General features: G+C 49.1%; 1 protein-coding gene across 1 annotated transcript in view; it reads right to left on the bottom strand.

Annotated features, from left to right (window-relative positions):
• Positions 1–5,420, bottom strand: part of LAPTM4B (lysosomal protein transmembrane 4 beta) — an 89,204-nt gene extending 83,784 nt beyond the window's left edge. The window contains exon 1 of the mRNA XM_029063884.2: positions 4,613–5,420. Coding sequence (XP_028919717.1) covers positions 4,613–4,711 — 99 coding nt within the window. The 5' untranslated portion in view covers positions 4,712–5,420. The remainder of the gene's footprint in view (positions 1–4,612) is intronic.
• Positions 5,421–24,001: the final 18,581 nt, after the last annotated feature.

The raw sequence follows: 24,001 nt of genomic DNA, 5'->3' as shown, positions 1-24,001 counted from the left end.
CCCGGTTTTAATCCCCATTTTACAGATGAGGACTCTGAGGCACGGAGTAGTAAGTGACTTGCCCAAAGTCACTCAACAGACAAGTAGCAGAGCCAGGTTTATAACCTAGGTGCTCAGAACTCCCAGTCCCGTGCTTCTTCCGCGATGCCACATTGCTTCTCATTCACTTTTTTCTCATTCTCTTTCTCATCAGCAACATCAACTGGGAGTCAGAAGGACCCGGGTTCTAATCCCCGCTCCACCGCTCGTCTGCTACGCGGTCTTGGGTAAGGCACTTCACTTCTCTGTGCCTCGGTTATTTCACCTATAAAATGGGGATGTGAGCCCCTTGTGGGACATAGATATGTCCAACCTGGTTAGCTTGTACCTACCCCAGCTCTTAGTACAGTGCTTGGCACATAATAAGCACTTAAGTGCCATTTTTAAAAAGTGCAGCCTTAAGGATATCCTGCTCGTTTTAAGGACTAGAAAGGTGCTCCACTCCCTTTAAAGGCATACGGTGTGGAAGAAAGATGATCTAGCACAGATTTTACTCTCGTACTAGACATCAGACTGCACTTTTGGGGAAAAGACGCATCTCCTAAATTGTCAGAACTGACGGATTTCCGCAGAGTAGCGGAGCACAGATCAAGTGCTAATATCTCATCCCCCTGATACCTTGCATCCTGTTGGAGTCCAGTCAGTAGTAGCCTTGGACAAGGAGATGTAGCGTTATTGTATCGTACCAGATGACTCACTGGCTTAAACAGTGTCCTTGACATTTGAAAAATCGAATCGGTTTATATATTTGCAAATCTGCACACCCAGTCTAGTTGCAGTGGGCTTAAACATTTATGGAAGAGTAGCTTAGTGGATAGAGCACGGGCCTGGGAATCAGAGGGACCCGGTTTCCTATCCCAGTTCCAACACTTGTCCGCTGTGTGACCTTGGGCAAGTTGCTTAATTTCTCTCTGACTCAGTTACCGCATCTGTAAAATGAGGATTGAGGGTGTGAGCCCCGTGTGGGACCAGGACTGTGTCCAACCTGATTAACTCGTAACTACCCCAGGGCTCAGAACAGTGCTTGGCAAATAGTAAGTACCATAATAATAATAATAATAATTATCATTATGTGAAGTGCTTTGGTTTTAGCCTAACTACATATGGCAGCATATTGGCGGGTTGCGCTTCTGTTTCTCTTATAATGCATACCTTAAACATTCTCTGAAGGATTTTCTGGCTTTCAGCAAGAGCTTATGTTGAGCCACTTGAACTATATTTGGCTTAACTTCAAGATGCACACAGAAATAATCCTTGCACTTAAAAGCTTCTAAGACAAGAAACGTAAACTACACGACCACGAGGCAGACTCGTTCCTGACCTTTAATTAACCCAAACGCTCTGCATAGGTCTGAAAAATGTTTCAGCTAAGATATTACATTGACCAAAAACACATAACGATCGGTGTATGATTTAATTAGGGATCTAATGCCCTTACTAAGAGCTATGGCTAAACTGTGATTAGAGGGTCTGTTGGTGTCAAACGATACTTTCCATTGCTGATGAATTCATTTTCGGAAGAACACTCCAACGTCGAGTTCATTTTTGCAGATGTATAGCAGTTCCTAGGAAATTTTTATAATAAAATGGGATCTTGGTCTAAGTCCCCGGCCATGCCATGAATTTTAATAATGACGCAATTGAATCGGTGCCTCTCATACTAAGTGCCGGTCAGATTGAGGATGCCAAAAAACACAATCTCCAAAATAAATCTGCAGGGGAAGAAAGAGCTTCTAATCATTTATTTTTTTTGGTCACAGCCAAAAAAGATTGCCATTCATGAAGTAATAATCTTTAGCCTCAGAAAAGCTGATTAGCCTACATCTGTTTAGGAGAGAGCTGATGTTCAGCATCTGGACAGGAGTCAGAAAAATGGGCGGAAAATGGCTTCCTGGAATTAACATCCTCTAAATCACAGGCCCAAGCACATCGTTTCCCCTTGAATATTTTCTAAAACAGTACTGGGACGGTGTGATAAGAACACATGCAAATTCCAACATCATGAGGGAATCAGTAATTGAACAGCTCTAAATCAAAGAGGAAAATGAAGCTGGCTATGGAACTAAGCTATTTTATTCTTCAACCCTGACCGTATAAATCGGTAAAGGAAACCCAACTACACACAACAAGCTGTCTTTAACCCGCCCAAACATAAAGTCTTCTGCAGCACAAGTAAAAATTTAAGAGCTGAAACGTTAGACCGTGATGTTGGTGTTATTTTCGGAAACGAACTGTACTTTCACAGCTCTGATGATTAGCTAATACTCCCTCAGCACCAGTCTCAAGGGGTTTTGCCGTTGGATTCGTCTTCCGGAGAGGACCAAATCACACCGCTCTTGACATGCTCCTCATTAAATAATAATAATAATAATAATGCTGTTTGTTAAGCACTCACTATGTGCCAAGCACCTTTCTAAACGCTGGGATAGATACAAGCTAACCAGGTTTTCCACATGGGGCTCACAGTCTTAATCCCCATTTTACGGATGAGGTCACGGAGGCCCAGAGAGGTTAAGTGACTTGCTCAAAGTCACACGGCCGATAAGTGGCGGAGCCGGGAGTAGAACCCACCACCTCCGACTCCCAAACCCGGGTTCTCGCCACTAAGCTACGCTGCTTCTCCAATGCTTTGGTTCCTCAACTAGGATGCTCCCGACTTTGGCTTTAAGGATTTCTCTGCTTTGAATGACTAGGAAAGGAACAACCTTATCCTCCGACAGCTCGGAATCGCCCGAGGGAGTGACCGAATCTCACCAAGAATGAGGGATCTATTAATTAAAACTCTTTAGGAAGGTTATCTCCAGAATTATCCGTTCTCGATGAAACAGCTGCTGCTGAAATCAATAGACACCCAATATGGGGACGTGAGGAAGAAAAGGAGTGAAGAGATGAATGCTCGGCTGATCGAAAGAGAAGCAGCGTGGCTCGGTGGCAAGAGCCCGGACTTGGGAGTCAGAGGTCATGGGTTCGAATCCCGCCTCCGCCACTTGGCAGCCGTGTGACCGTGGGCAAGTCACTTCACTTCTCTGGGCCTCAGTTCCCTCATCTGCAAAATGGGGATTAACTGCGAGCCTCACGTGGGACGACCTGATCGCCCCGTATCTCCCCCCAGCGCTTAGAACGGTGCTCGGCACATAGTAAGCGCTTAACAAATACCAACGTTATTATTATTAGAAAGAGATCACAGTAGAGCACTTTAATATTTAGCCAACACCCAAAGCACTTTTTGGGCGTATCCTGACCCTCGATGACTTCTATCTGTAACTTTATTTTAACGTCTGCCTCTCCAGGTAGACTACAAGCTCTTTGAGGGCGGGGATCGTGTCTACCAATTCACCGCCCTCTCCCAAGCGTTCAGTCCAGCGCTCTGCACAAAGTAAGCCCTCAATAAATTGACCGAAGGGAGAAGGTGAAAGGGGAGGAAAAGGAACCGGGTGGGGGAGAGCTAGGAGGAGGCGGGGTGGGGGGATCCAGGGAGGCCCAGTGACTGGGAGCCGGGGTGGTGTGGTATTTAAGGGCCAAGTACTGTACTAAGCGGTCGGGTCGATAAACAGATAATCAGTTATAAAGGGCGGAGGGAGTTGGGTTAGAGAGGAGCAGGGCCAGGACAGCAGACACCGCGTAGATATCGGCCCTACGCAAGGGCACGACTCGGTCCAAATCTGGGCTTTCCCAAGGGCCGTCCCGCTTGAGACGCGGCACGGCCTAGCGGCAAGACACGGGCCTGGGAGTCAGAAGGTCATGGGTTCCAATTCCGTCTCCGCCACTTCTCCGCCGTTTGAACCCGGGCAAGCCGCTTGACTTCTCTGTGCCTCAGTTCCCTCATCCGTAAAAACGGGGATGAAGACCGGGAGCCCTAGGTGGGACCGGGACCGTTTCCAACCCCATCACCTCGTATCTACTCCAGCGCTCAGAACAGTGGCCCACGGTAAGCGCTTAGCAAATACCATCCTGATCAGTATCATCGGCCCCTCCTTTTTGGGAATTCCTTCGTTCCCCGATGTCCCCCCCCTTCTCCTCTCTCACTTTTCCTGGACTCAGACTCCCCGGGGCGTCTGTCACTTTTCCTCCAGGGGAGAGTCGAGGGAGGTCGAGGAAAGGGTCTTCCCGGCTCTAGGCCGTGAGACCGTCGCGGGCAGGGATTGTCCCTCTTTATCGGTGCATTGCACTCTCCCGGCCCTTAGCACGGTGCTCTGCACACACAGTGGAAAGGCGGCGTGGCTCAGTGGAAAGAGCCCGGGCTTGGGAGTCAGAGGGCATGGGTTCGAATCCCCCCTGTGCCGCTTGTCAGCTGGGTGACTGTGGGCGAGTCACTTCCCTTCTCCGGGCCTCAGTTCCCTCGTCTGTAATATGGGGATGAAGCCCGCGAGCCTCATGCGAGACAACCCGATGACCCCGTATCTCCCCCGGCGCTCAGAACAGTGCCCCGCGCACAGTGAGCGCTTAACGGATACCGACATTATTATAGCGAGGGCTCAACAGATGGGACGGAACGACCGAATGAAGGAGAGGGGCGTGTGGTGGGTGCGAGGGGAGGGAGAAAGGGGATGGTGGAGGTGGAGGGGCAGCTTACCAGGTGCCAGGCGCCGAGCAGGATGGTGCCCGTGCGGACATGGCAGCAGAGGCAGCAGCTGTTGGAGTAGAAGCGGGTCCACGGAGGGCTCATCTTCATCTTCCGCGGGCAGGCCGGGACGCGATCGGGGTGGCCGGACCCGGGTCCTCAGGGGTCAGAGCGGCCGGGGCCGCGGTAGCCGGGAGTGGCCGGCGGTGACCGGGGCCGGGGGGGCCGGAGCCGGGCCCAGAGGGGCTCTGGGGGTGGCCGGAGGGTCCCGGGGGGTCACCGGGAGTGGACGCAGCCGGTCCTCGGTGTCCGGGGGGTCCCGGGGAGGGGGCGACGGGGGGTGACCGCAGCCGGTCCTCGGTGTCCGGGGGGTCCCGGGGAGGGGGCGACCGGGGGTGACCGCAGCCGGTCCTCGGTGTCCGGGGGGTCCCGGGGAGGAGGCGAACCTGGGGTGACCGCAGCCGGTCCTCGGTGTCCGCAGTGTCCTGGGGAGGGGGGGTTACCTGGGGAGACCGCAGCCGGTCCTCGCTGTCCGGAGGGGGGCCGGGGGGTGACCGGGAGTGACCGCAGCGGGGTCCTCGGTGTCCGGAGGGGGGCCGGGGGGTGGCCGGGGGTGTCCGCAGCCGGTCCTCGGTGTCCGGAGGGTCCCGGGGAGGGGGCGACCGGGGGTGGGCGGAGCCGGGTCCTCGGTGTCCGGCGATGAAAGGCTGAGGCTGCTCGGTGGGAACGAGCTCCGCCCAGGACCTCCCAGGACCGCACTGGACGTCCCGGGACCGGACAGGACACCGGACCGGACCCGGCGGGAGGGGCCGGCGCGGCTTGGAGGGGCAAGCGCGGCGGGCCTCCCGGAGGAGGCGGGGCAGCCCGGGAGGGGAGGGGCCCGGGGAGGGGATGGGCCGTTCTTCTCTCACTTCTCTCCCTGCCCTCCTCCCCTGCACTCGCACTCACCCACGGGCCCAATAATGAGGAGGACGATGGTGGTATTCGCCAAGCGCCCACTGTGTGCCGGGGACTGCGCTAAGCGCTGGGGCGGTGACCAGCAGATCGGGTCGGACGCAGTCCCCCGATCCCCATTTTACAGACGGGGAAGATGAGGCCCAGAGAAGTGCAGTGGCTTGCCCTAGATCACACAGCAGGCGGGCGGCGGAGGTAGAATTAGAACCCAGCTCCTTCTGACCGCCAAACCCCTACTCTGTCCATTGATAATAATAATAACGGTGTTGGGTATTTGTTAAGCGCTTACTATGTGCTCACAGTTAATCCCCATTTTCCAGCTGAGGGAACTGAGGCCCAGAGAATACTACTACTAATAATAATGTTGGTATTTGTTAAGCGCTTACTATGTGCAGAGCACTGTTCTAAGCGCTGGGGTAGACACAGGGGAATCAGGCTCACAGTCTTCATCCCCGTTTTCCAGATGAGGGAACTGAGGCCCAGAGCAGCGGAGCGACTCGCCCGCAGTCACCCAGCTGACAAGTGGCAGAGCTGGGATTTGAACTCATGACCTCTGACTCCCAAGCCCGGGCTCTTGCCACTGAGCCACTCTGCTTCTCCAGGAGAAGTGAAGTGACTCGCCCCCCAGTCACACAGCTGCCAAGGGGCAGAGCCGGGAGTCGAACCCATGACCTCCGCCTCCGAAGCCCGGCCCCTTTCCACTGAGCCGCGCTGCTTCCCCTCGTCGATTAATGAGCTTAAAGTCTCTGGGGGAGAACGGTTTGGAGGGAAGAGGAGAGGGCGGCCCGGTGGAAGGGCTGGGAGGCGGGAGACCCGGGTTCTAGTCCGGCGGGGCGACCTAATAATAATAATAATAATAATGTTGGTATTTGTTAAGCGCTTACTATGTGCCGAGCACTGTTCTAAGCGCTGGGGTAGACACAGGGGAATCAGGTTGTCCCACGTGGGGCTCACAGTCTTCATCCCCATTTTACAGATGAGGGAACTGAGGCCCAGAGAAGTGAAGTGACTTGCCCACAGTCACACAGCTGACAAGTGGCAGAGCTGGGATTCGAACTCATGAGCCCTGACTCCGAAGCCCGTGCTCTTTCCACTGAGCCACGCTGCTGCGACGGGGTACGTCCCTTCTCTGCCTCGTCTGTGAAAGGGGGATGAGATACCTGTTCACGGGGGTGGCGTTCGTTAAGCGCTTCCTGTGTGCCAAGCCCTGGTCTAACCGCCGTTCTAAGAACCCGTTGTTCATGACCTCTGACTCCCAAGCCGGGGCTCTTTCCACTGGGCCGCGGCCGCCTCTCATTAGGCCATGCTCTCGCTCCCGGGCCCATTTTCTATCCATTACGCTGTGCTGTTTCTCACAGCTCAAGCTCAAGCTCTCACAGCACAGCACAGCCGTTCAAGGCGGACCCAGGCCTGCGATTGTTTCTCCAATTCAGTTCAATCTTCTAGAGTCCAGATAGGTTGACTTACAGACCAAGACGGTAGCCGGTAAGGGCCCGGTAAATAGGATTGAATGGACGATTGAGGTTAGAGTCTAGAGAAGCGGCGTGGCTCAGTGGAGAGAGCCCGGGCTTGGGGGTCAGAAGTCATGGGTTCGAATCCCGGCTCCGCCACTTGTCAGCCGGGTGACCGTGGGCGAGTCACGTCACTTCTCTGGGCCTCGGTGACCCCATCTGGAAAATGGGGATGAAGACCGTGAGCCTCACGTGGGACAACCTGATGAGCCTGTATCCACCCCGGCGCTTAGAACAGTGCTCTGCACAGAGTAAGCGCCTAACAAATACCAACATTATTATTAAAGGGGGAAACGCCCGCTACGCACACCAGAAGCTTCAGACCCAGACAGGCGCTTAGCGCTTAGCACACAGTAAGTGCTCCATAAATAGAACTGAATGAATGAAAAGACAGTGTTCTCTGCCCGAGCCCGCCAGCCACCTCAAAGGAGAAGTGAATTCTCTCATGACATTGTCTTCTCCAGTGACATGTCTTCTGAATAAAGACTCCGAAAGTTCGCGTTTGCCACCAAGTGACTCCGTGGGACTGTTCTGTGAGCAGGTTCTGTGGCTGAGGTAGCTACATGGAGAAGGAGCGTGGCTCAGTGGAAGGAGCCCGGGCTTGGGAGTCATAGGTCATGGGTTCGACTCCCGGCTCTGCCGCTTGTCAGCTGTGTGACTGTGGGCAAGTCACTTTGCTGCTCTGTGCCTCAGTTACCTCATCTGTAAAATGGGCTCTAAGACTGTGAGCCCCATGTGGGACAACCTGATTACCCTGTAGCCTCCCCAGCGCTTAGAACGGTGCTTTGCACACGGTCTGTGCCTAATAAATGCCGTCATTATTATTATTATTACATGAAGGGCACTCGTTCATTCCATCGTATTTATAGAGAAGCAGCGTGGCTCAGTGGAAAGAGCCCAGGCTTAGGAGTCGGAGGTCATGGGTTCTAATTCCAACTCCGCCACCTGTCAGCTGTGTGACTTTGGGCAAGTGGCTTGATTTCTCAGTGCCTCAGTTCCCTCATCTGTAAAATGGAGATTAAGACTGTGAGCCTCACGTGGGACGACCTGATTAACCTGTATCTACCCCAGCGCTTAGAACTGTGCTGGGCACACAGTATGCACTTAACAAATACCGACATTGTTATTATAATTATTAAGTGCTTACCGTGTGCAGAGCAGTGTACTAAGCGCTTGGGAGAGTACAATGCAACAATAAACAGACATTCGCTGCCCACAATGGGCTCAGAGTCTAGAAGTGACTAGAAAGCGATGATGATGATGACGTGGAAGCCTCCTTTTGAGACAAAAGAATGAGCCTTAGTCCTGAGAATGCAGGACAGAGAGCCGGTGTACAAGTGTTTATAGTGACAGTAGCTTGTTCAGTATCACTTGTACTCTCCATTCCCTGACAGCCGTGTTCCTTTTTTTTATTCGTATTTCGCTAGGCATTTAATATGTACCGTGTAGCCAAATGACTCGACTTAGCTTGGCAGATTTTGGACACATCACCGGGAGGACTGATTCTCTGGAGAAGTCGCTAATGCTGGGAAAAGTCCAGGGAAAACATGGAAGGGGCAGAGCAGCGGCCAGATGGACGGAGACCATAACAACGATAACGGAAGAACCCTTAGAAATCAGTAGGAGGACTGATTCTCTGGAGAAGACACTAATGCTGGGAAAAGTCCAGGGAAAACACGGAAGAGGCAGAGCAGCGGCCAGATGGACGGGGACCATAACAACGATAACGGAAGAACCGTTAGAAAGGTTGCGGATCATGGCAGAGGACAGGACGTTCTGGAGAAAGCGTATCCGTGGAGTCGCTCTGAATCGGAAGTGACTCGATGCCACTTAATAATAATGCAATCAATCAATTGTATTTATCGAGTGCTCACCGTGCGCAGAGCACTGTACTAAACACTTGGAAGAAGCAACGTGGCCTGCTGGAAGATAGAGCCCGAGCCTGGGTGTCAGAAGGACCTGGCTTCTAATCCTGCCTCCGCCGCTTGTCTGCTGCGTGACCTTGGATAAGTTACTCCACTTCCTTCTCTGAGCCTCAGTCTCCTTATCTGTCACAGCGGGGCTCAGCAGAAAGAGCCCGCGCTTGGGAGCCAGAGGTCATGGGTTTGAATCCCGGCTCTGCCACTTTGGCAGCTGTGTGACTGCGGGCAAGTCACTTCACTTCTCTGGGCCTCAGTTACCTCATCTGTAAAATGGGGATGAAGACTCACGTGGGACAACCTGATTCCCCTGTATCTCCCCCAGCGCTTAGAACAGTGCTCTGTACAGAGTAAGCGCTTAATAAATACCGACGTTATTATTATTCTTATGGGGATTAAGACTGTGAGCCCCATGTGGGACAGGAATTGTGACCAACCTGATTAGCTTCTATCTACCCCAGTGCATAGAAAAGTGCTTGACACATAGTAAGCACTTAACAGATGCCATCATCATTTTTACTCTTGTCTGTTTGTTGTTATGTTCTACTCACCCAAGTGTTTAGTACAGTGCTTTGCACACTGTCAGAGCTCAATAAATATGCTTGAACAATGTAAGAGTACAATATAGTAGAGGTGGTAGACATGATTCATTCGTTCAATTGTACTTATTGAGCACTTACTGTGGGCAGAGCAGCGTGGCTCAGTGGAAAGAGCGTGGGTTTAGGAGTCAGAGGTCGTGGGTTCTAATCCCGGCTCCACTGCTAGTCTGCCGTGTGACCTTTCGGCAAGTCACAACTCCTCTGTGCCTCAGTTACCTCAGCTGTCAAATGGGGATTAAAACTGTAAAACTGTGAGCCTCCCGTGGGACAACCTGATCACCTTGTATCCCCCAGTGCTTAGAACAGTGCTTTGCACATAGTAAGTGGTAAATACCACTATTTTACCTATTTATTAAGCACTTGGGAAGTACAATTCAGCAACAGAGACAGTCCCCGCCCACAGTGGGCTCATCGTCTGCTCACAGCGAGTTTACGGACAAGAAGGGAACACATTCCACAGGCCCCTCTTGCCGGGGTTCACAGTCCCAGCACGTCTTAGTAGGCAGAACCCGGTTGCAGTGAGGGAACTGCTAATCTGTAATCTACGAACCCCACGCAGCTGAGCAAGCCCATCCCAACACATCCCGGAATTGATTAGGATTCCTTCCCTTAAATTCCCCACCCCTCATCTCTCCTCACCCCCATTCAAAACCCTATCATCCTCTCCCGTCCCTCCACCCTGATGTTTCCCTGGACTGGAGCACTCAAAGACCGTAACTCTGGAGGCCAACGGAATTTCAGTTGCCGGTTAGGGACGAGCCCATTGATTCACGTCGCGGTTTCTTCTGTGCTCATTCTGTGGCTCCTCATCCAGTCGGCACCTCCTGTGAGTTATTCTCGGCTTTTCATGCAATAAGGGTTTCTTGTGATTGGAGCACGGCTTCCTCCATTTCCACGGTCCCTCTAGAAGAAGTACAGGTTCTCCTTCTGGAAATGGTGGCTGCTGACCAGGGACTTTCTAAAAATTAACTGGGGAAGGCCTCCTGGAGGTGCTCAATAAATACCCTTAATGGAATAATGGACTGGAGATGAGGTTTCAGGAGAGCTTTGAAGATGGGGAGAGCTGTGGTTCTGTGGATCCCAAAGGAGAGGGATTTCCAGCCTGGGAAGAGAGATCATCTGTCAGATATGAAGAGGACGGGCATTCCGGGCCAGAGACAGGATGTGAGTGAGGGGTTCGGGGTGAGATGGTTGAGAGCAAGGTACAGTGAGTAGATAGGCATTAAAGGAGTGAAGTGTGCAGGCTAGGTTGTAGAAGGAAATCAGGGAGGTAAGATAGGACGGGGCAAGATGGTTAAGTGCTTTAAGGCCAATCGTAATGAGTTTCTGTTTGATATGGAGATAGATATGTAATCACTGGAGGTTCTGGAGGAGTGGGGAAACCTGGACTGAATTTTTCTTTCTTTTTTCTTTTTAGAAAGCCGATTCGGGCAACAGAGTGAAGTGTGGTTTGGAGAGGGGAGAGACAGGGGGCAGGGAGGTCAGTAAGGAGGCTGAGGCAGTAGTCAAGACGGGACAGGATAAACGCCCGGATTAACACGGTACCAGTTTGGATGGAGAGGACGAGGTGAACTTTAACGACGTTGCGGAGGTCAAACCCACAAGATTTGATGACACTGAATAGGTGGGTTGATCGAGAGAGATGAATTGAGGATAATGCCGAGGTTACAGACTTGCGAGACGGGAAGGATAATGATTCCGTTTACAGTGATGGAGAGGCAGGGGGAGGACAGGCCTTTGGTGGGAAGATAAGGAGCTCTGTTTTGGACATGTTAAGTTGGTGCTGTCGACAGGTCATCCAAGTAGAGATGTAGTCAAGGCAGGAAGAAATGTCAGACTGCAGAGATCAGGTCTGGAGATGTAGATTTGGAAAATGTCCACCTAGAGCTGGTATTTGAAAGCATGGGAGTGAATGAGACCTCCAAGAGTTGGATTGGGAAGACACATTCCTGAAGGCAGGAGGACATGTGAAACTGCAGAGAGGAAATTCCCTGAACAAATCTATTTATAGCCTGACACTACTGACTCTTTTATTTTTAAAACTTGAAGGTGTATCTGTTCTCATTTATTTGTTGATTTACATATTATTAATGTATTTGATCACATGGCTATCATTTATAATAATGATGATGATAATGGTATTTGCTAATTGCTTACTATGTGCCAAGCACTGTTCTAAACTCTGGGGTAGTTACAAGGTAATCAGGTTATCCCACCTGAGGCTCACAGACTTAATCCCCATTTTACAGATGAGGTCACTGAGGCACAGAGAAGTTAAGTGGCTTGCCCAAGGTCATACAGCAGATCATTGCTTTACCATGCATTCATCAATTTATGTCTTTTCTATTAGATTGTAGGACAGGATTCACATCTGTGAGAAGAGGCCTTAGTGAGAAGCATCGTGACTTAGTGGGGAGAGCAGGGGCTTGGGAGTCAGAGGTCGAGGGTTCTAATCCTGACTCTGCCACTTGTCTGCTGTGTGACCTTGGGCAAGTCACTTCACTTCTCTGGGCCTCAGTTCCCTCATCTGTAAAATGGGGATGAAGACTATGAACCCCACGTGGGACAACCTCATTACCTTGTATCTACCTCAGCGCTGAGAACAGTGCTTGGCACATGGTAAGTGCTTAACAAATACCAGCTCCTCCACCTGCCTGCTCTGTGACTTTAGGCAAGTCACTTGACTTCTCGGTGCCTCAGTTCTCTCATCTCTAAAATGGGGATTAAGATTGTGAGCCTCATGTGGGACAACCTGATTATCCTGCATCTTCCCCAGTGCTTAGAACAGTGCTCGGCACATAGTAAGCGCTCAACAAATACCAACATCATCATCATCTTTATTATACTTCTTTCTCTCCTTCCATCTCCACCTTACTGCCACCTACCCCATACCTCCCACCGTAATCTGCTCACAGCAGACTATCAGTCTAGGCTGTGTTAACAATAATAATAACAGTAATGATGATAATTGTAGCATTTGTTAAGTGCTTACTATGTGCCAGCCATTGTACTAAGTGCTGGGGTGGATAGAAGCAGATCGGGTTGGACACAGTCCCTGTCCCATGTAGGACTCATAGTCTTAATCTCCATTTTACAGATGAGGTAACTGAGGAACAGAGAAGTGAAGTGATTTGATCAAGGCCACACAGCAGGCAAGTGGTGGAGCCCGGATTAGAACCCACGCCCTGTGACTCCTAGGCCTGTGCTCTATCCACTACGGATTCTGATACCTGTCTGTGGTTTTCACCGTAGTAACCTTCCAAGGGTCTCCTCTATAGGGGAAGCACCGAAGCGTACTGGATAGAGCACGGGCCTGGGAGTTAGAAGGTCCTGGGTTCTGATCCTGGCTCTGCCACATATGCCGGGTGACCTTGAACAAGTCCCTTGACTTCTCAGTTACCTCATCTGTAAAACGGGAATTAAGACGGTGAGCCCCATGTGGGACAGGGACGGTGTGTCTAGCCTGATTAACTTGTATCTACCCCAGAGCTTAGTACAGTGCTTGGCAAATAGGAAGCGCTTAACAAATACCATCATTATTATTCATTCAATAGTATTTATTGAGTGCTTACTATGTGCAGAGCACTGTACTAAGCGCTTGGAATGTACAAATCAGCAACAGAGACAGTCCCTGCCCACTGACGGGCTTACAGTCTAATCGGGGGAGACGGACAGACAGAAACAACAGCAATAAATAGAATCAAGGGGATGTACGTCTCATTAACAAAATAAATAGGATAATAAAAATATATACAAATGAGTGGACGAGCACAGTGCTGAGGGGAAGGGAGAGGGGGAGGAGCAACGGAGGGGGGGGAAGGGAGCTTAGCTGAGGGGAGGGGAAGGGGGGTAGAAGGGGAGCAGAGGGAAAAGGGGAAGCTCAGTCTGGGAATCATAGGAGAGGGAGAGTCGTTTGAGTGCTTTAAGGCTGATACTAAGGAGTTTGAATCTGATGCAGAGGTGAGTGGGCAACAGGGTGAGTGGGCAACCACTGGAGGGTTTTGAGGAGTGGGGGAGCATGGGCTGAATCTCCTTGAGGAAAATGGTCTGAGCAGCAGAAAAGTATGGGCTGGAGTGGGAAGAGACAAGAGGCAGGGAGGTCAGCAAGGAGGCAGATAAAGTAAAGGGGTTAGAATAAGTACTTGGATCTATGTAGAAGCAGGCTGGATGGAAAGAAAAGGGCGGCTTCCAGAGACGTCGTGAAGCCTTACCTACAGACTACATCTCCCAGAAATCCCTGTCATATTTTCAATCCTTTCTCTCCCCTCACATCCTGCCAAAATTCCTGCCTTTGCAAGGGGGGGGGGGGGTGGCAGGAGAGGGCAGCCTTGGCGTTGCTTCAAGCCAGAATTTTTCAGTCAAGGAGCTTTCACAAGGTGAAGTAACAGCTCCCTCCCCAAAGGCTCCTAGAAACTCAACCTATTCCAAAATGACACTTTTAAACTTTAAAAAGAGTCCAGGGTCATTTGCTGAAGAAGGTTCTGGGCCATTTTTCCCTGTTCTTCCCCACGGAAGGAATTCTCATTTAGAAAAGAGCCACCTTACTCGCCTCTTTGGGCCTCAGAAGGTGCCTGGCACATCCTCTCTGCTGCCATCAAGGAGGAACATGAAAGAGCACTGATGTTTTCTCGGTGAGCTGTTAAATGCATGTGACAGCAGTTAACTGATCCACCCCAAATCCCCAGAACATGTCAAAACTTAAGCTCCCCAGGCAGTGAGACAGTGGCGGGGTTCAGTCGCTTGTTAGGGTGTTCTGAGAACCACAGATCGGCTCGGCCTGACCTTTCCCGTATTACTTTGGTCTGGGGACATTCTGCAACTGATGCTACTTGATTTTTCCTAAACTATGAAGCCCTAGATTTAAAAAAAACCCCAAACAGTTCCATTCCTTCAAGTCAGAGCAATCCTCTTCCCTTTGAATTTGGGGGACATTGAATTATTAGCTACTGTGGGGCATGTTTTGAAATTCACATAGGAATCTAAGGGGAAAGCTTGGTTACCTGTTGTCTCAGGGGTCTTCATGGGAGTCCATCTTCAGCTCATCTTCCGCTTTCCTGGCAAGACCATGTAAGCTTGTTGTGGGCAGGGAATGTATCTGCTTACTGTTGTACTTTCCCAAGTGCTTAGTACAGTGAAAAGAGAGGGGGAAGGTGCACACAGCAAGTGCTCAATAAATACGATTGAATGAATGAATGACAAGCACATAATAATGGTGGTAGTAAGCGCTTGCTATGTGCAAAGCACTGTTCTAAGCGCTGGAGGGATACAAGGTGATCAGGTTGTCCCACGTGGGGCTCACAGTCTTCATTCCCATTTTACAGTTGAGGTAACTGAGGCCCAGAGAAGTCAAGTGACTTGCCCAAAGTCACACAGCTGACAAGCGGCGGAGCGAACCCATGACCTCTGACTCCCAAACCCGGGCTCTTTCCACTGAGCCACACTGCTTCACACAGCCACTCGCACATCCATCCTCTATGGGGACAGTCTACAGTCATCTTTTTTCTCTCTTATGTCTTCCTCAGTGGCTACCTGATGAGGAAGCATGCAGGCGCACAAACATACACACACACACACACACACACACACACACACACACAAAAACCACACATACACACACACACACCATGTCAACTCATTGGGATCAAAGGGGGAGATTCACCTGTTTATCCAAACTGCCTCAACAGCAAACCCACCATTCCCTTCTCTTTTCACTGTCTGCTTAATGACCTCTCCCGACCAAGAAATAAACATAAAATAATGCTTCTTGGAACATTAAAATGAATAGTTCGGGTGGAAGATGATCAGCCCCTCTTTTAATCACTACTACCAATCCCTGGCCCCCAGCTGTGGTGAGCTAACTGAGAGGAAGGAGAAAGAGGAGGAGGAGAAGCAAGCAGTATGAGTTTTTAAAGGAACCAGTCCATTAATTCATTCAATAGTATTTATTGAGCGCCTACTATGTGCAGAGCACTGTACTAAGTGCTTGGAATGGACAAATCGGTAACAGATGAGACAGTCCCCGCCCTTTGACGGGCTTACAGTCTAATCGGGGGAGACGGACAGACAAGAACAATAGCAATAAATAGAATCAAGGGGATGAACAGCTCATTAAAACAATAGCAAATAAATAGAATCAAGGCGATGTACATTTCATTAACAAAATAAATAGGGTAATGTCCAGGCCTTCCGGTGGCCATCTCATGCAGACTTCTCTCTCCTCCTGTCCTGCCCCCTACAATTTAAAAGCATTGTCCCCCATAAAAGCCAGACACCCCAGCACAGGCAACAGACATTTTAGGAGAAAAAACGTGGCCTGGGAGTCAGAGGACTTGGATTCTAATCCTGCCTCCGACACTTGCGTGGCTCAGTGGGAAGAGCCCGGGTTTGGGAGTCAGAGGTCATGGGTTCGAATCCCGACTCTGCCCCTTGTCAGCTGTGCGACTGTGGGCAAGTCACTTCACTTCTCTGTGCCTCAGTCACCTCATCTGTAAAATGGGGATGAAGACTATGAGTCTCAGGTGGGACAACCTGATTACCCGGTACCTACCCCAGCGCTTAGAACAGTGCTCTGCACATAGTAAGTGCTTAACAAATACCAATATTATTATTATTATTGTTATTATTACTTGCCTGCCTTATGGCCGCGGGCAAGTCGTTAAACTTCTCTCAGATTCCTCTACTGTTAAAATGGAGATTCAATACGTGGTGTCCCTTCTACTTAGACTGTGAGCCGCCTGTGGGACAAGGACAGGGTCCAACCTGATTAAGTTGTATCTACCCCATTGCTTAGAACAATGCTTGACACTTAGTAAGCGCTTAACAAATTCCAACATTAACCAAATATCACCGTTAAACCTAAGGGTGGAAGCTTTTGACTTGGAAACTTCATGTTTGTTCCTTTCAGACTGGACAGCCAAAGGGTCTGAATCTTGTCTTTGGGGAAAACAAATACTTCCCCTGGCTTTTCTCCGTGTTATTGTGATTCACCTCTCAGATAGCTATTCAGAATTCGTTCTTCCACTTAAAGACTGATAAGAAACAAAATGCCCCTTCATTATCACCGTGCGCCTTTTAAACCCACACTTCACTGAATGTACTCTCCTTTTACATAACCTGATTTCTAAAATGGCATTTCCTCTGAATTCTCAGTTTCAGGACTGATATTTTCCAGAATAGGGGGTAATTTCTCAATATGAATGTTGTCTCTTTCTAAAATTTGCCTATTTTTAACTTCTCAAGAAGAATCATATGTAGAAAAATACAAGGACCCCTTCCCACTCTTTTGAGCCGCTCTAAGGCAAGGATCCTGGTGTGGAATAGTAGTTCGTTTCCTTTGTGTTTGAAAGGAACATGTGAACTCAGGCTACGGGCAAATTCTTCAGGCTGGTGTCAAGAAAAAGTAATCACAATAAGAATAACATTTGTTAAACACTATTTGCCGGGTGGTGTTCTAAGAGTTGCGAGCAAATCAGGTTAGACACAGTCCCTGTGGCACATGGGAATCACGGTCTTAATTGCCATTTCACAGAGGAGGTAACTGAGGCACAGAGAAATGAATTGACTTGCCCAAGGTCATAAAGCAAACAAGTGGTGAATCTGAGATTAGAACCCAGGTCCTTCTGAGTCCCAGGCCCATGTTTCATCCACTAAGCCTCACTGCTTCCCCGGCTCTACCTAGAAAAGAAAAGACTATACTTTCAGGGATCATTTCTATACTATGTCACTAGAGAAGTGAGATTGAAAGTGTGAAAGAGAAGCAGCGTGGCTCAGTGGAAAGAGCACGGGCTTTGGAGTCAGAGGTCATGGGTTCGTATCCCAGTTCGGCCACTAGGCAGCTGTGTGACTTTGGGCAAGTCACTTAACTTTTCTAGGTGCCTCAGTGACCTCATCTGTAAAATGGGGATTAAGACTGTGAGCCCCACGTGGGACAAGCTGATTCCCCTCTATCTACCCCAGCGCTTAGAGCAGTGCTCGGCACATAGTAAGCACTGAACAAATACCAACATTATTATTATTAAACGACTAGACATTGCCTATCACTGGCTGCCATTCTCTTTCTTCCTATGGAAGAGAGCATTATTCTCTGGAACAGTGGTTTGGTTTTTTTCCCCTCTGGAGCAGACCTTTTTCAACCAGTGTTCCAGAGTGAATAGAGTCTTGAAAGGCCCCCAGAGGAGGCCAGGTGACAGAAGGAAGAGTTAGGGTCAATCAATCATATTTCTTGAGCACTTACTGTGTACGAAGTATTGTATGAAGCTCTTGAGGGAGTACAGTTTAACAGTTCATTCAATAGTATTTATTGAGCGCTTACTATGTGCAGAGCACTGGACTAAGCACTTGGAATGTACAAATCGGCAACAGATAGAGACAGTCCCCACCCATTCATGGGCTTACAGTCTAATCGGGGGAGACGGACAGACAAAAACAATAGCAATAAATAGAACCAAGGGGCTGTACATCTCATTAAAACAATAGCAATAAATAGAATCAAGGGGATGTACATCTCATTAACTAAATAAATAGGGTAATGAAAATATATACAAATGAGGGGACGAGCACAGTGCTAAAGGGAGGGGAAGGGAGAGAGGGAGGAGCGAGGGAAAGGGGGTGAAAAGGGGGCTTAGCTGAGGGGAGGTAAAGTGGTGGGGGTGTTGAGAGGGAGCAGAGGGAAAAGGGGAAGCTCAGTCTGGGAAGGCCTCTTGGAAGAGGTGAGCTGTGAATACAGGGTACAAATCCAAATGCAAGAGTGACACAGAAGGGAGCGGGAGTAGGGGAAATGAGGGCTTAGTCCTGGAAGGCTTCCTGGAGAAGATGTGCTTTTAAAAAGGCATTGAAGGTGGGGAAAGTGATCGCCTGGCAGGAGGAGGGAGTTTCAGGCCAGAGGCAGGATGTAGGCGATGGATCGACGGTGACCTAGATGAGATAGAAGTACAATGAGTAAGTTGGCATTAGAGGAGTGAAGTGAGTGTGCTGGATTGTAGTAGGAAATCAGTGAGCTAAGATAGGCCGGGGGCAAGCGGATTGAATGTTTTTACTGCTGATGATGATGAGTTTCTGTTTAATGCGGAGGTGAATGGGCAACCGCTGGAGGTTCTTGAGGAGTGGGGAAACACGGACTGAACAGCTTTTTTCCAGAAAAATGATCTGGGCGGCAGGGTGACGTATGAACTGGTGTGGGGAGAGACAGAAAGCAGGGAAGTCAGCAAGGAGAATAATAATGTTGGTATTTGTTAAGTGCTTACTAGGTGCCGAGCACTGTTCTAAGCGCTGGGGGAGATACAGGGTAATCAGGTTGTCGCACGTGGGGCTCACACACTTTTAATCCCCATTTTACAGATGAGGGAACTGAGGCACAGAGAAGTGAAGTGACTCGCCCACAGTCACACAGCTGACAAGCGGCAGAGCTGGGAGTGGAACTCATGACCTCTGACTCCGAAGCCCAGGTTCTTTCCACTGAGCCACGCTGCTTCTCCAAGCATTTGATGCAGTAATCAAGAAGGGATAGGATAAGCGCCTGGAGCAGTATAGCAGCAGTTTGGATGGAGAGGAAAGGCAGATTTTAACAGTGTGAAGGTTGAACAGACAGGATCCGGTGTGACAGATTGAATATGTGAGTTGAATAAGAGAGTGACGCATTTCCCCTACCTCACCCACTGGCCAACTTGGGAGAGAGGAGAGGCATCAGCCCCCCAGAAAAGATATACAGTTTGCCAGGATACATTATGAGCATTAATAATGTTGGTATTTAAGTGCTTACTATGTACAGAGCACTGTTCCAAGCACTGGGGTAGATACAGGGTAATCAGGTTGTCCCCCGTGAGGCTCACGGTTTTCATCCCCACTTTACAGATGAGGTAACTGAGGCACGGAGAAGTGAAGTGACTCGCCCACAGTCACACAGCTGACAAGTGGCGGAGCTGAGATTTGAACCCATGACCTCTGAGTCCCAAGCCCAGGATCTTTCCACTGAGCCACCCTGCTTCTCTAGTCTGGGCAGAGGATCTATCATGCTTCCCTTCCTTCTCTCTACCTCCAATCTCCCAATCAGTCAATCAGTGGCATTTATTGAGAGCTTACTTGTAGAGAAGCAGCGAGGCTCAGTGGCAAGAGCCCGGGCTTGGGAGTCAGAGGTCACGGGTTCTAATCCCGGCTCTGCCACTTCTCAGCTGGGTGACTTTGGGCAAGTCACTTACTTCTCTGTGCCTCAGTTCCCTCATCTGTAAAATGGGGATTAAGACTGTGAGCCTCATTTGGGACAACCTGATGACCCTGTATCTCCCCCGGCACTTAGAACAGTGCTCGGCACATAGTAAGCGCTTAACAAATACCAACATTATTATTATTACTGTACTAATTGCTAGGGAGAGTATTCATTGATTCAATCATATTTATTGAGCGCTTACTGTGTGCAGAGTAACAGTACAATCTAGCAATAGAGGCCTTCCCTGCCCAAAATGGGCTTACAGTCTGGGGAGGGGGAGTGTCGGTAGACATGATTTCTGCCCACCAAAAGCTTACAGTCTAGTAGGGAAGCAGACATTAAAATAAATTACAAGTAAGGGAAGCAACCGAATATAAGGGCTTAGAACAGTGTTCTGCACCTAGTAAGCGCTTAACAAATACCAATTTTAAAAAAATGACAGATGCAAAAGTGCTGTGGGTGTGGGGAGAGGTGAGTATCTAATGCATGGGTTTGTTCGGTGCAGGGAATGTCTACCAACTCTGTTCTACTATGCTCTCCCAAGCGCTTAGTACAGTGCCCTGCACCCAGTAAGAGCTCAGGAAATGTGATTGATTGAGCTGGGGCAGGTAGGGAAGGAAAATAAAGTGGGGAGAGCTAAGTCAGGGAAGAGGAACTAGGATTTCATTTGGACTTTGAAGACTGGAAGAGGTGCTGGTCTGTCAGACATGTAGGGGGAGGGAGCTCCAGGCAGGAAGCGGGGCGTGAGGAAGGGGGTCAACAGAGGGAGAGGCAAAAGCTAGGGATAAGATCAATTAATTTGTATTTATTGAGCACTTACTGTGTACAGAGCACTCTACTAAGCGATTGGAAGAGTAGAAGAATATAACCGTGTTGGTAGATGCAGTCCCTGCCCACAACGAGCTTACCTAAATTCTGCTTGGGTGCAAAAGTGGAATGTGAGAAGAGGTGGATAATAATAATGCTATTATTAATAATATTAACAGCATTATTAATACTTATTAATGATCATATTAATACTATGGTGCTTGTTAAGCACTTACAATGTGCCAAGCACGGGGGTAGATACAAGTTAATCAGGTTGGACCCAGCCCCGGTCCCACATGGGGCGCACACTCTTAATCCCCATTTTATAGATGAGGTAACCGAGGCCCAGAGAAGCGAAGTGACTTGCCCAGAGAGATTAGAACTCCGGTCCTTCTGACTCCCAGGCCCACGTTCTACCCACTAAATCCCGCTGCTTCTCCTACTGTAGCATGACTCTTTCTGAAAGTGATGTTTCACAAGAGTTACGACCTGTGGACTGTAGAGCTGGGTGGGCTGTGCTTCAGGAAACTCTCACCTCAAATACTTTCAGAAAAGACCAAACCGTAGGCAACAGGCACTTTGAAAATCCAGAGGGCGAAAGCAGAGTTCACTGACCACCTATCAGCGGCCGGAGTTGAGCCGACTGCCGGAAACTGCCTCAGCCTAAGGCCGAGGGGTGTCCGATTTACAGTTCGATGGAGAAAAGGGAGAGCTACTTAGAATTCAGGAGGCAGCGTTCCGTCCTCGGCTCTCGTTCTTTAATGGTGGCTTTTAGTTTAATGCTGCTCGGGTAGGTCCCTTTAAAATGACAAACTGGTGAAGTGCCAAGAAAAATGTACGATCATCATCCCACAGAGAGGAATTCAGTGTAGTGTTTGGGAAGTACTGTGATTTACCGGGAAAGAAAAAAGGAACAAATCCCTTCTCTTGTCTCAAAAATCCGGCATCAATAAATTACTGAAAATAAACCCAATTTATTAGTAGATTCCTCTTCATCCTTGGCAGGATTTAGTCAGTGTTCACCGGTTGATCCATTCGGCTGCCAGCAGATCATTACAGAGGGTGGGCAGAGGGAACTGGGGGCTCCGTAAAGTGACCTTTGCCCTAAGGGAGTATACCCAGATCCACTCCCTCTGTTCATGTCTGACACTGACTCTCCCCCACTTCATAAACTTATTGAAGACACATCTCCTCCAAGAAGTCTTCCCAAAGCTCTCCTTTCCTCTTTTTCCACTCCCTTCTGCATCACCCTGATTTGCTCCTTTTATTCATCCCCCTCCCAGCCCCCCCAGCACATTTGTAATTCATTCAAGCGTATTTATTGACAGCTTACTACGTGTACATTCCAAGCGCTTAGTACAGTGCTCTGCACATAGTAAGCCCTCAATAAATACTACTGAATGAATATTAGGTGCTTGGAAAGTACAATTTGGCAACAGATAGAGACAATCCCTACCCAACAACGGGCTCACGGTCTAGAAGGGGGAGACAGACAACAAAACAAGTACACAGGCGTCAATTTACATTTCCTTGTAATAAATGCAATTTTTTATTATAATAGATTTATATATTTATGTATACATCTGTCTCCCCCTCTAGAGTGTAAACTCACTGTGGGCAGGGAATGAGTCTGTTTATTGTTGTATTCTCCCAGTGAATAGCAGGGTGCTTTGCACACAGTAAGTGTTCAATAAATACAATTTGATGAATGGATAAATGAATAAAGGAGCCCCTCCATCTGGACCACATCCGGTTAGATGGATGTCTCCGATTGGAAGAAGAATCTTTCCTTCCAACTGGAGAGGATCTCCAAGTATTCCTCCTACATAAGCTAATGGACAAAAGTTCCTTCCTGGATGACAGAGATTGTTAGGGATGTTAGTGGGAAAAATTAGGGAATTTAGGTAGTACATCCCTAGCCATTAAAGTAATAATAATCATTGGGGCATTTATTAAGGGCTTACTATGAAACAGGCACTGCACTAAGCGCCGGGGTGGATATAAGCAAGCAGATCAGGTTGGACGCAGTCCCTGTCCCAAGTGGATCTCACAGTTTCAATCTCTATTTTACAAATGAGGTAACTGAGGCCCAGAGAAGTGAAGTGACCTGCCCAAGATCACACAGCAGGTAAATGGAGGAGCCAGGAAGATGTTAGGGAATGCAATCGGCACTAGTTTGTCTAAATATCCTTGATGCCTGTGATGGACACTAGATTCTAGGATGGATGGGACACTCGTCTGACCTTGATTATGGCCTTTTTGTTCTGGGTGGTCAGGGATTACCCCTTCTTATATAATACTGGTGATAATGGTAATAATGAGAATAATAATTATGGTAGTTGTCGAACACTATTCTATGCCCTGGGGTAGATACAAGTTAATCGGGTTGGGCACAGTCCCTGTCTCACATGGGGCTAACACGCCTATCCCCATTTTACAGATGAGGTAATTGAGGTCCAGAGAAGTGACTTGCGCAAGGTCACCCAGCAGACATGTGGTGGAGCGGGGATTTGAACCCAGGTCCTTCGACTCCCAGTCCGGTGCTTCATCCACTAGACCGCACTGCTTCTTATATACCCTTTTTATAAACTCTGCTTCTATCCCATCGCCCCCACTACTGGGTGGAGAAAAGGCAGAACTGATGGGTGGCTTGTTGCAGGTTGGCCTTATCAGCATTTATTCATTCAATAGTATTTATTGAATTTATTGAATAGTATTTATTGAATCTGCTTACTATGTGCAGAGCACTGCGGTACAAGACCTGACCTTTCATTAAACATCTGTTAATTGGAGGTGACGATTCCCTGTTTAGGCTGCGGGCAGTGAGTGAGCTTCCTACCAAAGTCAAACGGATGGATATAAGGAATGCTGAAGTTGAAATGATCCCGGAAGAACCGGTCTTTCCTTAGGGACATAAATCTGGGATTGGGCGGGGGGGAGAGAGAGGTTACTTGAGGGCAGCAATCGTGCCTACCCGCTCTCTTTGTACTCTCCCAAGTGTTTGGCACAGTGCTCTACACATAGTAGAGAAGCAGCGTGGCTCAGTGGCAAGAGCAAGTGACTGTGGGCAAGTCACTTCTCTGTGTCTCAGTTACCTCATCTGTAAAATGGGGATTAAAACTGTGAGCCCCACGACGGACAACCTGATCACCTTGTATCCCCCCAGCGCTTAGAACAGTGCTTGGCACATAGTAAGCGCTCAACAAATACCAGCATTATTATAGTAAGTGCTCAATAAATACCACTGAGGAATCGATTGGGTGTCGGTGAAACAGCTTGAGCGGCTGCTTTAAACAGATAGTGGGCTTCATGAGTAGTGTCTGCAGAGGACAGCAACTGTCCCCCCGGCCCAAGGTGGGCTTGTGATGACATCGGGGCGGACCCTGCCGAGGAAGTTGGCCTTGACTGTG

Source organism: Ornithorhynchus anatinus, chromosome 4 (genome assembly GCF_004115215.2).
Source record: "Ornithorhynchus anatinus isolate Pmale09 chromosome 4, mOrnAna1.pri.v4, whole genome shotgun sequence".
In the NCBI taxonomy this organism is placed as follows: domain Eukaryota; kingdom Metazoa; phylum Chordata; class Mammalia; order Monotremata; family Ornithorhynchidae; genus Ornithorhynchus; species Ornithorhynchus anatinus.
This window is presented reverse-complemented; position numbering and strand designations above follow the sequence as displayed.